At 41.8% G+C, this 14204-nt stretch overlaps 1 protein-coding gene across 1 annotated transcript; it reads right to left on the bottom strand.

Moving 5' to 3' along the window:
* Positions 1-2311: 2311 nt before the first annotated feature.
* Positions 2312-13649, bottom strand: LOC311141802 (leucine-rich repeat-containing protein 75B-like; the record flags this gene model as incomplete). The annotated part of the gene is made up of 4 exons (XM_084177270.1): positions 2312-2900; positions 9065-9177; positions 10009-10137; positions 13365-13649. 4 exons carry the CDS (start codon positions 13647-13649, stop codon positions 2312-2314), a joined length of 1116 nt encoding a protein of 371 aa, XP_084033396.1.
* Positions 13650-14204: the final 555 nt, after the last annotated feature.

Raw genomic sequence — 14204 nt, forward strand, 5'->3', positions numbered from 1 at the left:
ACTTCTGCTCTTTTTTTCTCAACACTTTTTTTGTTGTTTTATTTTTGTTAAAAATAAATGCACTGTTGGTTAAGGGCTGTAAGTAAGCATTTCACTGTAATGTCTGCACCTGTTGTATTCGGCGCATGTGGCCAATACGATTTGATTTGATTTGATTTCTACACTTCCTCCTGTTGTTTGTGCCAATGAGCTGTGGTAGACGGGTCAAAACAACCCAAAGAGACAAACAATTAGCTCATCACATTTGTTGCTAGCGGTGTCATTATTAGATCACCTGCACCCACACTCAAACACTCAATCATGACTTTAACATGGAAATTAAACTTAACTAAGGCTCTTGTGACCCTTATGCCGATCTTACTCTTCTCTTTCTGTTAAACTACAGCCTGCAAACAGTTGCTTAGAGTCACTTGTTTTTATTGGCAGTAAAATGTCATTCTAAGTATGGCACCACATACACATACAAATAGTATAACAATGACACACAATGCTAACATATACAGTGTGAGCAACATATTTTCCTATCATAGTCCCATAAAAACCATTACAACACCTTTGATATTTTATAAACATACACATATTTTACATTAAAAGCAATTTCCTGTGCTACATTTCAGTGTACATATAATGTCAGTGAAATGGGGAACATTTGTTGCTTGCGGTATGTCATTAGTTTATTAATACCTTGCCCTTGTGTGTCCCCTAATTGTTCCAGCAGAGGAGGTTAGTGTGCTCATTTTCACAATGAAATAACTACAGTCATTTCATGGTTTGACAAAGGACACAACGCCAAAGCAATAATACAAACCGATACAACAGCAATCAGACATTATACAACAGCAAACACACATTAAACACCCTCACACATATTCAATCAGACGATACAAGTATATTACATCCAGTTATTCAATTATTGTTAATGCATTGACTCCATTAATATCAGTTTGCTGAATGACCTTTATGTATATTATGGTGTCAGTGTGGTTAAGCTTCTGAAATATTGTGAAAAATCTATATTGATATTAGGATGACTTGGCAAAAACAGTTTTTATGCATCAATGAGAGAATGAAATGGATCTGAAGTCAAATCCTTTTCTCACATTTCTTAAAGTGCAACACAGCATGGAGCGCAGCTGCAGTTGGTAAACCCAACTCAACTACTTTGTGTTATTTCATAGACCACCTCTATCCAGCACTATACTCAGCCCACCACGCTGATTATCAGCCCTGGTAATAGCCTACAACTGATATGTAACAGTCATGTTCCTCCCACAATAAACAAACACATAAGCTCATATAAATGTTAATAACGACATATTGGTACAAAGGGTGCCAGTATGTGATTCCATTTGGTACATTCATTACTACAAAGAGATGAATGGGTCCACCCTTGGGGCTTGTCATTCATCCCACATGTATTCTAAAATGATAATGACTAAAATAGCAAAATAGAGCGGTGAATCTCAGAGTTTTGGCAACAGCAAACAATCAGTGTAAACACAAACAATCAGTGAAAACAACGGTCTATTGTTGATTCCTACCTGTTGTCTTCTAAGATGGCTTTATTCACCAGCAGTGCACTAAAATAGCCTGTGGAAATACAACAGAGACATGTTTTGTGTCATCATTTACATCTACGTAGGTATTCACAAGTGGACATTTCGAACGGGGGGGGAAAAAGCAAAAAGTCTTGACTTAGCAGTTTTGCCTGCATCACGTGACGGGTCGTCGGCTGTATAGTCTGTTGAACTTGTTTCATAGCCTTTGTTGAGAGATTAACAGAGAACACACAATGTGGAGCTAGGCCCTGCCTGCCAGGGATAGTCTCAGTGACAGTCCTGGTAGAGAACCCGGTTGGGACCTACTGCTTCCAAACCAATAGCAGCTCATTAGACCACCAGCGTTATGCCACTCCTCCGTCAAGCCGTCTGATCTAAAGTCCTTGGGATTTGCTCCACAGCTGCTACTTTAAGAGGGCGAGAGAGAGAGCACCTTTTCCTAAATTCTTCTATCCCACCTCCAATGAAACCGCACCTCGTTCCCAGGAGCACCATCCACCAACACAGTAAGTCACCAACATAATCGTCAGTTACTGCAGTGGTCTTGTGTGGGTTAACTCATAGATTGTGAGAGATTATTTGGTGGCTGTGTTGGAACGATGGTGTCTGGAATGTGTAGCGCTGAACATCCCTCGTGCCACAATGGGTGACTGGGCTCATGGTGTGAGGGGCAACAGGGGAAAGGTAGGAACTTGAAGCTGTGGGAAGGCCTTTCAAACACAGCTGGACCGAGCTAGGGGGACTTCACCTCATCACCTCTCACAGTAGCGTAGGGTGAAGTCCTTTGAAACCTTTTCCCCCCCTATACCCCACTGCTCCAGCTCGTCTTCATCTTCCTCCCCCTCTTCCCCTGCCTCCTCCTCCTCCTCGTAGTGGCTGGGCTCCTCGATGGAGGTTTCCATGTGGTAGCAGTAGGGTTGGCCCTCTGTGTACTCGTAGATGGTGGGCAAGCTGTTCTTCAGGCTGCAGCGGCGACGCAGGGCCACTAACAGGGGCTGGGGCATGGTGAAAATGTCCAAGTTGTTGCCCAGGTCGATCCAAGCCAGGCTGGAGAACTTCTTGGGGTCCTTCAGGATCTCAGTCAGGTCTTTGACTATGGCCAGGGTCAGCCGGTTGCCATTGAGGGCCAGGGTGTTGAGTTTGGGCAGAGACCCCAGGACGGGTAGCAGGACACGGAGGTTCTCATCCTGGAGCTCAGTGAAGCTGATATCCACAGCCACCACTGCTTCCCCACTATTCTGAAGGTAGAAGGCCACGTGGCGGACGTCTCGACTGGAGAGAGGGATACCAGACAAGTCGACTGTGTCAGTGGATACCTTTCTCTGCAGGGTTGTCTTGAGACTGTAAAGAAAAAAAAAGTATTGGATATTGACCATTATTTGAGACATTCTTGGATATGAAAGTACAATAGCTCAGTTAAGATATCTCAGAGCTTACACTCTTAGAAAAAAGGGTTCCAAAAGGGTTATTCGGCTGTCCCCATAGGATAACCATTTTTGGTTCCAGGTATAACCCTTTTTGGTTCCATGAAGAACCCTCTGTGGAAATGTTTCTACCTGGAACCTAAAAGGGTTCTTCAAAGGGTTCTCCTATGGGGCCAGCCGAAAAACCCTTTTAGGTTCTAGACAGCACCTTTTTTTCATGAATGAGGGAAATAGAGGGGCTGAGTACTGACATTTTGGTCTTAATTGTATCATCTATGTGTATGACCTGGGAACATGGCCCTCGTGTCATATTGTGTTTTCTGTGTTGTATAAAGGAGGGGGGTTGGACACGCTTGGAGCGGAAGGCTGACATAGATTCTCCAGCATGAGGATTTAGCAGTGTACACAGTGAAGGGCCAAAACATCCGAAACACCCAACCTCCTCATTCAGAGAATGAAAAGCATTGATGTCCTTATCACCAAGAGCGAAAAACATTCACCATCTGATTATATGACACAAAAACACTCAATGGCTTCATTTGAAAGCCAAACCAACCTGTTTTAATGATTGAAACGAGATGAAACAAAAAATGTCTAGACAGACATTATAGATTTGGGATTGTGGCAGCAGGAGAGCCTGGCAGAAATATTTGATTGATAAAAAGCTTAAATATTTAACACTTTTGTAGGCCATCAAAGAGAAAACATGGAATTAACTAATTTTACCAGCATAGAAAATGCATTTGATTGCGTAAATTGTGCTGCTTCAGTGGATATAACTTCTTCTCTGTAAATGGCAGGTGTGGGTTCCATTTTATGGAAATTGAATACATGTGAATACATGTGACTGATAAGCAAAACATTTTCTTATGGCTGGATATCCGTTTCAGTGCATGGCCTCACAGCATGAGCCTATCAGAGAAAAATCCTCATACCCTTTGAAAGATTACATTTGTGTGATCTTGGTGTCCACAGTTAGATTTTTATTAGAGGCATTGCACCTTGATGTTGCTTTAATGCTGACTTTCAGGAGTTGGAATATCATGGCAATGGCTCATTCTGAGCAATAAGGAAGAGAGACCATTGATCTAATGCACTGTTCTGCTTCATACAAACACATTACATTTGTACAGTACATTCGGAAAGTATTCAGACCCCTTTACTTTTTCCACATTTTGTTACGTTACAGCCTTATTCTAAAATTGATTCAATTGTTTTTTCCCCCTCATCAATCTACACACAATACCCCATAATGACAAAGCAAAAACAGGAAATATGACATTTACATAAGTATTCAGACCCTTTACTTAGTACTTTGTTGAAGCACCTTTGGCAGCGATTACAGCCTTGAGTCTTCTTGGGTATGACGCTACAAGCTTGGCACACCTGTATTTGGGGAGTTTCTCCCATTCTTCTCTGCAGATCCTCTCAAGCTCTGTCAGGTTGGATGGGTAGCGTTGCTGCACAGCTATTTTCAGGTCTCTCCAGAGATGTTCAATCGGGTTCAAGTCCGGGCTCTGGCTGGGCCACTCAAGGACATTCTTGTCCCGAAGCCACTCCTGCGTTGTCTTGGCTGTGTGCTTAGGGTCGTTGTCCTGTTGGAAGGTGAACCTTTGCCCCAGTCTGAGGTCCTGAACGCTCTGGTGCAGGTTTTCATCAAGGATCTCTCTGTACTTTGCTCTGTTCATCTTTCCCTCGATCCTGACTAGTCTCCCAGTTCCTGCCGCTGAAAAACATCCCCACAGCAAGATCCTGCCACCACCATGGAGCTCTGTCAGAGTGACCATTGGGTTCTTGGTCACCTCCCTGACCAAGGTCCTTCTCCCCCGATTGCTCAGTTTGGCCAGGCGGCCAGCTCTAGGAAGATTCTTGGTGGTTCCAAACATCCATTTAAGAATGATGGAGGCCACTGTGTTCTTGGGGACTGTCAATGCTGCAGAAATGTTTTGGTACCCTTCCCCAGATCTGTGCCTCGACACAATCCTGTCTCGAGGCTCTACAGACAATTCTTTCTAACCTCATGGCTTGGTTTTTGCTCTGACATGCATTGTCAACTGTGGGACCTTATATAGACAGGTGTGTGCCTTTCCAAATCATGTCCAATCAATTGAATTTACCACAGGTGCTCCAATCAAGTTTTAGGAACATCTCAAGGATGATCAATGGAAACAGGATGCACCTGAGCTAAATTTCGAGTCTCATAGCAAAGGGTCTGAATACTTATGTAATTAAGGTATTTCTGTTTTTATTTTTAATACATTTGCAACAATTTCTAAAAATCTGTTTTCACTTTGTCATTATGGGGTATTGTGGGTAGATTTTATTTATTTAATCTATTTTAGAATAAGGCTGTAACTTAACAACATTTGGAAAAAGGGAAGGGTTCTGAATACTTTCCGAATGCACTGTATATCATCTGCATACCACCCTATAACAACCTTTGCTCATATGCCAAATATTTCATACTGTTTGAGAACTTCAGTGCTTAACCAATCCCCATTCTCCAGCCTGGTTGGTAGTAATATGTCTTGGAAGAGCCCTGAGTTTCTGATTTAGTGTGGGTTTGAATTACAACGTCCCCCAGCACCCAGTGACTTACAGTGACATCCAGTGCACCACCTGCCACTTGTTCAACTAGAGGGCATTTTTCATATAGAGAGATGCTATAACGTATTGACATTTATTTACACCAGGCTTTATACTGCACAGTATAGTGTATATATGATGTATTCAAGATACTGTAGAAGCAATGTGTGATGATGAGCAACATAAACTTCATCTGCTCATTCCCTGCTCCTCAGACACATTATTTCTGTGCTCTGGAAACAAGAAAATAAATGTCTCAGTCCCTGAATAAAGAGCCTCTTTCATCTCGCGAGCGCTCTCTCTCTTTCGCTGTCTCTCTCTCTCTAGTAACATGATCTTCATTGAGCCCTACACTAATTTACAGCCTTTTTCAAAGAATCAGTATTGTGGCCATTAAATCCAGAGGAATTTAACAGTAAATTAGATGGCTCATTGTTTGTCCCAATCTGGGTCTGACGTTTCCAGGAATCTCAAATCACTGAAACTAGGCTACTTAAAGCATTCATAAATGTAATTGGAAAAAATGTATGTGGATGTCAGGATTCAATCATAAATCATGCAGAATAAACACAAAAGTACTGTTTTTAATTCCCTGGGCATGTTAATCAGCTAAATATATTGACTGTCAAAATGAAGAGCCCCTACAGAGACAGATTGCCATGAAAAAGTAATCCTGCTATATGCTATAGTTGAGAATAATTTCTTCAAGGAGTCAATTTTCTCCCCATATCTCCCCTGGGCTACTGCACAGCTAACATAATTTTGTTTTTGCAAAGTCATTAATGTTTAAAGCACCACTCTCTATTATTCATCTGTTCATCTCCTGTCTGGACTACTGCAACTTGCTGTTGGCTGGGCTCCCCGCCTTCCCTACCTTTAGGTTCTGCTCAAACCCTACACCCCAACCCAAGTACTCCGTTCTGCCACCTCTGATCTCTGGGCCCTCCCACCCCTACGGGAGGGCAGCTCCCGCTCAGCCCAGTCAAAGCTCTTCTCTGTCCTGGCACCCCAATGGTGGAACCAGCTTCCCCCTGAAGCTAGTACAGCAGACTCCCTGCCCATCTTCCGAAAACATCTGAAACCCTACATCTTCAAAGAGTATCTTAAATAATCCCCCTCCCCCCAAAACAATTTGCCTTTAGTGAACTAACACTTGCACTTGTCTTTTCCCCCTACTAGCACTAACTTTGCTGATAGCTACTTTATTGAGGAACAATTTACTTATTATGACTGAGATATGTGGTTGTCCCACCTAGCTATCTTGAATGCACTAACTGTAAATCACTCTGGATAAGAACATCTGCTAAATGACTAAAATGTAAAATGTAAATGTTCCCTTCTCAGCCACAGTAGAACACAGAGCAGAGGGACAGGAGCAGAATGTCAAGTCAAGTCAGACTGATCAGTCAGGTTACTGCCCCTTATTGCCCCCTCTTCACCCCAGGTGTCTGCTGCACTCCTACTGGCTGGCTGCAGGACTGACATTTCAACATGTGACAGACAGACAGAGAGAAAGTGGCCATGCAAGGTTGCCAACTGTCATAATCCTCAACTGTCTCCTGTGTGTACAGGGCCACTGTGGATTGAGCTGACATGTTATGATGTACCTCAGATATACTAAACCTGTATCCTCATTAATCTCATATACGGTAGTATACAAATAAAGAGTATGTCTAAACCTATGAAGAGGAATTTGCAAATTAGCCAGGAGAGAAAAAAACAGTTTTAAACAGAATATGCCATGAAAGATCTGTGGATATAGCTATAGCAGCTAGATGTATTGTGATGAGACTTTATAGTTGGTGGTTATTATGCATTTGTTTAGCAGGGTGGTATAGCTGCCTATCTGTGTGCATTGCATAGCATTATATTTGCGACTGCTTGTGCAGTAACTCCTATCACAATTGAATCAGCAATTTCAAGGAAGAATTGCAGCCCGGCCTAGTAGTGAGAAATGTAAAAAGTTATACTCAAGTAAAATGAGCTCGACTGATAATATCTAGGTTCAATAATATTTTAGCAGAAACAGAAATCCTTTATTTTGTGCTTTGCTACAACTCAACTAACTCTGAATAGGGGAACACCTTAGAAAGTGCCATTTGAGTGTAGTTTCCCTAGAGCGGAACATAACAAGCAATGGGAGGTGATGACTAATGTTTGTCCTGCTGCTTGCCTCAGACTGTGTCAGACAGTCGCTCTCTGCAGGTTTTATGGAGCCAGCTGAATTACTCAGTGAAAATAACCACTTCAACTACAAGTTCAACATGGGAACACATCCTCACATACTCTAATATGCTGTCAGTGAGTCAGTCTCAACCTAATCTAATGTCTCTCCTAAATCAGGGTGACATCAATGTCCACATGCGCATTAAAGCCTTGCTTGAGTTTAAAAGTAGTTCTGCAGCAAGACAAGGAGATATTGAAATTACATTTTAGTCATTTAGCAGACGCTCTTATCCAGAGCAACCTTACAGTTAGTGAGCGCATACATTATTTTTTTTACATTTTCATACTGGCCCGCTGTGGGAATCTAACCTACGGGGGCTCTACCAACTGAGCTACATCCCTGCCGGCCATTCCCTCCCCTACCCTGGACGATGCTAGGCCAATTGTGCGCCGCCCCATGGGTCTCCCGGTCGCGGCCGTCTACAACAGAGCCTGGATTTGAACCAGGATCTCTAGTGGCACAGCTAGCACTGCGATGCAGTGCCTTAGACCACTGCGCCACACGGGAATCAATGTATTTTTTGACTTGATCCTTCTGTTACTATCCTTTTGTTACTTACTTATTATTCTCTGTTTGTCTTTTCGTGCTGTTACCTCAGACTGAAGCACAATGAGCCCGACTCATCAGATCGTGTTCTCTTCTGCTTATTTTCGATTACTTTAGAAAATTGATTGTTTCCACTGTCTATCCATCTGTAAAAATGTAAAATTAGCAATTACTGGAACAAGCGTAATCATATCCTGCTTTTTTTGTGTATAGAATTACTAAAGACCTAGATACAGAAGAACCTGTCAATTCATTTGCAAGCTATTTCCATATTAATTATTTGCACATCAATGCAGTATGATGATAAGAAAACCGGTTGATATAAATAACCTGTTTTCATCTAAGGTGCCAATGGATCTTATTTTTATACACCCCCTCTATTTCTTCCCAACCAAACTGGCCACGTTTGTAGTCTGTATGGAGACTGGCCTGTTCTGAGTCAAAGAGGACTGAAACAGAGGAATGATTGACACTTCTGGTTGTCTCTGTGGTCCTGCCCTGCCTGGCCAGTCCAGAGGCCGCTGTGTCCCAGCCCTATTGAATGTCAGCCAAACCCACTCAAAACCCACTTAGATGATGTCTAGGGTGGTTGTCAGACGTCTGGTTGTGGCATTGGCACCATTTCAAATGGCGGTTTTAGAATTTGGGCAGTTTGGGGAGTCAGGGTTCATGGAGCAGGGGCTCTATGTGTGAAAGACGTATGGCTAGATGGAGGGGCTTACCAGGCCTGGGACTTCCGTCTGGACATGCTCTGTCTGAGCCACTTGGAGTGAGGGGTCAGGTGGTAGATCAGCTGTCTGCAGATCTTATCTGACGACTTGATGGTGTCAGCGTCCTTCTGTGGGAAGATAAATCACCCAAAACACAGAATGAAAAGTCAAGTATATCAACAAAAGAATACCAGAGGCCCTCTTTTTAGTTTAGTTCCAAATATGGTTGTCACTCTTTGAGACCACATACAGTAGAAGCAAAATACAGCACATTATATAACCGCTAAACTTTTGAGATACATTCTACCAGAACATTCTTGATTGAGATACAGCTTTAGATCATGAAAGGACAAAGTAAAAGTAATCAAAGGCGGTGTGCAACAGTGTGGAAAACAGGAGGGATGGAAAGAAAGAGGCCAGATTCAATACTAAATCTAGTAAACACATTTTCTTGTTATTTCTATCCATTGTCTGTTATGTAAAGTCGGTTACTTTCGGCATCCCCATCCCATTTCAACGTTTCAATTAGCCATCATGTGTAAATGTTGCATAACTGAGAGATTATTCTATCATTGTTTTATCAATCTCTTTAATAATAATAATAATAATAATATGCCATTTAGCAGACGCTTTTATCCATGTGTGTGCATACATTTTTACGTATGGGTGGTCCCGGGGATCGAACCCACTACCCTGGCGTTACTTTATGTAAACAACATCCAGTTCGTCTGTATGGTAATAATACACAGACATTATTATAGGACCAATCATTATAAAGCCAAACCATGAGGAGAAGCAGTTGCAAGACAATGTGGAAGACCTTCCCCCATAATGATTGTATTGTAACAGCATTTCATTCTATTCATGACTTGTTCTCTTGACGTCTTGATTTCTGGAAGCTTGATTCCAAGCTAAGCAGACAATACGCCATGAGGTGAGTGTTGTGGAGAGCTTACCTTCTTGGGACACTGCATCTCGCGAGCCAGGTTGAGCAACAGCTCATGGGAGATGGGGTCCACCAGGTTGAGAAAAGCAGCGTTCTTATATAAAATGTCATTGAGGGATGTGCCTTCCATGCCCAGATCCTGCCAAATCAGACAAGAAGAGACAGTATAACTCATAGTGCCTTAAGGCCACAGTTATCGCTTTTTGTATTTCATGAAAACAATTAATTGTGTAACGACAGCAGCATTATCACAGACACACCTGACTGATCATAGGCTATATTGTGAAATGAAATATATGATCAAAACGACACATCTGTTTTAATGACAGGAAAAAATATACGGTATAAAGAGGATATTGAGACTTTCCAGAGATAATAATGTGATGCTACTGTAGTGTTTTTGTTTTTGTTAAAAATATTCATTGAAGGGGGCGAAGGCTTTCATCTGCAGAGAGCTCTACCTGAATACAGTAATGTGCTTAATGTGCCTTGCTCCAGGCAGAAACATTTCTTTTGGGATATCCACCCACACCTCAGTGATTTGGAGTTGCAGAGAGCTTTAGCGTACCACAGTATTGCACACCCTGTATCTCTAACTTTAGCACTAACTAGTGTCCTTCTGATGAATCCTGCAGTATATGTGAGTTCAATAAACATTCAATGATGGATGAGCATTTGCTTCTTCTTTTGATGTTTAATGAAGCATTTTGTTTAGGTCTGCCATTGTGCAATACATTCTAAACATTAGTCTAAAAACAACTTATCCATGAATGGTGCAGACACATTTTTGTAGGGCAGACAGACACCAAACAGTTGCTACATGACAGGTAGAGTTAAAGGCTTTTGAGTGAGAATGCTGCCCGTAACAAGCTACGTACAAATCAGAGCCAACTGGATTAAAAGATTTGCATACACCTTTTAAGAGGTGAATGAATAATGAATTAAGGAGAGAAGAAATGTAACAGAAAATAACAATTTCCACAGGCTGCATAGGACAGCTGTTCATGAGCCTCAGTTCTGCAAAGGCCTAATTAGCCTGTGTATGTGAGGGGTAGAGCTGGACGTGCACAAACAGAGAGAAATGAGAGACAGGGAGGATGGACACACATACACACACACACACACACACACACATACACAACAAAAGGCCTTGATTGTAACGGACAGTTTGAGTGGGAAGCCGGCAGCCACACATTACTGACTTCCCTTTTTAACAAGAGCAACAGTAAACACAAATGAGACAAAACGCGCGAGAAGCTCCTACTCTTTTTTCGAGAAGACAGGTCTACAAATAATTCCCTTCTGTGTTGTTTGTCCTTGTGGCCCACATCTGATCATCTCAGAGGCATTAAAACATGATCAATACAGATGTAACCGCACCACGTCTGAAGCAATGAAGAGTATTTTTTAATGGGATGTTGTGAAGAATAGACTTAACCACTTTACTGCAGATGCAACATTATGAACTCAGTTGCCTATACATGTGCATCTTCATTCAGTTGTTACAGTAACTCTAACCTAACCATAGCACGGCCATTAACTATACAGTGGATGATTTATCACCTCTTTTAATTGAGTTACAAACCAGAATATCATTTTTGAGACACGTTCCCATTTGCAAAAGCCTGAATGCTGATAATGTGAGGCGTATTAAATCTAAACAGGGTCCCCTGTGATGTGGCTGTCATGCAGCTTTGGCACCCTGGGTTATCTCCTTGCGTTGATTAAGGAGCTTCTACGCTCTCCTCTGTCAAGTCTTCAGCATAATTAACTACAGATTGGACAATGCCTGAAAGAGAGAGGGGCTTACGCTTGAGCTAACAAACAGGACTATCATAGATACTGTTACTGCGCATCAACAGTCTTATTGTCATACCCTCGGTATTGTTATAGAAATGACTTTTCAGCTGATAACATGTTTTGAAATCCTGATCCTTCCATAAAAACATGATGCGTAGATAGCAAATAAATAGATCAAAATCCAAACTTGACACAATGGTTTATGCTAGGGCATTTTCAAGCCATCATGCATTCCTGTGTCTTAGTGTACTACTAAGCATGTTGTGTAGCAATCATTACCAGTACGATGGTCCAATTAAATATATACAAATACTATGTCAATGTTACGTGCTATATTTTAGCTCTGTGAATCTACATAAAAATATCCCATGTATACCTGAGGCAGAACTTGAATTAATCTATATGAAATGGGGTGATTTTCTGTATTTCTGGAACCATCAACTGCTCACTCTCCTACTATAACTGCTGAGGTCCATTACAGAGAATGGTCTGGCAGCAGAAAAGTAGTCATCCAGTGACATGTCAGTAGAGGAGACTGTGACGTGAGTTAGGGGGACTGTGGAGGGTGTGGCTTACACATGCCGATTGCACTTGATTCATAACTGAAAATCCCCATTTGTACTTCATTTCAACCCAACGCAAGATGCAGTGGCAAATTCACTAACCATTTAAGGACGAAACACAGTCAAAATAGGATTAAATTAAATTGGCCAAATGCAGGTGTGCCTACAAATGTCAATACTAAGCATATTACATGATCATTACATCATTACATGTGTGGAATGGCATAATATAATGTAGTGAAAAAATAATTATACAGACAGCGACACTTAGAGTCCCATGTGCACTTAGCATTGCCTATTTATGAGAATATATGCCACATTCACTCTATATATGGCAGATTCACTCTATATATGCCAGATTCACTCTATATATGGCAGATTCACTCTATATATGCCAGATTCACTCTATATATGCCAGATTCACTCTATATTTGCCAGATTCACTCTAAACTGGTATGGCATCCTGTTTCTGCTATTATTAGAAACTCCGAAAAAGTGCAAGCACTCAGACAAATCTGTGCAATATGTTATGTATATCATATTGTGAATAGTAACTGTGATAGTTATTTGAAATAGCAGCAGCACCTGTATACTACGGTCTATAGTGGTGCCAAGGAAATTACCAGATGCCAGGGCTGACAGTGAGAGTAGTGGGCAGGCCTAATAGTTTACAAACACCTCCTTCCATAACGGGTCAAAAGGAGGAACACCTGTGGCACTGTGTGGTCAGGAGGTTAAATAATGTAGAGCGCCTACAAAATGTGTAATATTCTAACTCATCCACGACAGTCTAAATTATGCTCGCTATGTATCTGCAATGTATCTGTTTGAAATATTTAAATCAAAGTTGTTACAATGGGATTGACCAAACACATAGCGATGACAGGTATTTGTCATGACAGCAGATCGATGCAGGCGATGTAGGCCTACTGTGCGCAATCATGCTTAATTCGTGTGCAATAATTCCAATTAAATGTATGTAGATACTGTAGTTTGTCCTTACCTTCCTCAATAGTTTGAGCACGTCGGTTGCCTGATCTATCCTGCGATCACGGAGCAGCTTTTGTATCTCTCGGATCCATGCCACTCGCCTCACGTAGGGACTGTGGTTGGACCTCCGCAGCATCCCGGGCAGTTTGTCTGATTTCAGCATTATTGTAAACAGAAAGTCGCCTCCGCCTCGACTTCCATCTCTGTCGCTTTCTCCTATGCTGTCAACATGATTGTGACGCCTTTTCGTAAAATTCTCATTGTCCAGACTACTCTGTCTGCTTAATCTAGAACCCATATTTCAGTATTTATATAAACAACAGATTATTTTACAATTGCATATTGCACTACACTAATATCTAGAAATAGAAAATATATAAATATTACTCAGTTCAATAGCCCATATATTATCTATAGCCTGTATTGTTGTTGTCAGATGACAACCTCCAATACAGAGAGCAACAGCACAATATTCCTGATTTACCGGATATTTAATGACTGTCTGTTGCGCGCGTGACACATTAACGATGTCAGACGAATGCTTTGTTTATGTTTTGGTCTCTGATGGTCTACGTGTGCCGTCTTGGTCAGGCGGTGGATGCTCTTCTTGTCATTCCCTGGCTGTCCCTTTACGCTGTTGTTTAGTTTTGTGCAGTGTTGCACCGTAGACGCCAGACTCGTGGCGCGCATAACCAATCAGAGCCCTCTTGTGCCATTGCACGCAGTACGAAGTTACGACACGCCCTTCTCGACATCAATTTAGAAAGGTTTACAGCTGCATGGCGGCAGAGTACACAGCCTTTATTATTGCACACCTATTGTGAATTTGTGAATAACTCTACAACCTTCATTT

This window comes from Coregonus lavaretus, assembly GCF_964263955.1.
Source record: "Coregonus lavaretus genome assembly, chromosome: 14".
Lineage (NCBI taxonomy): Eukaryota > Metazoa > Chordata > Actinopteri > Salmoniformes > Salmonidae > Coregonus > Coregonus lavaretus.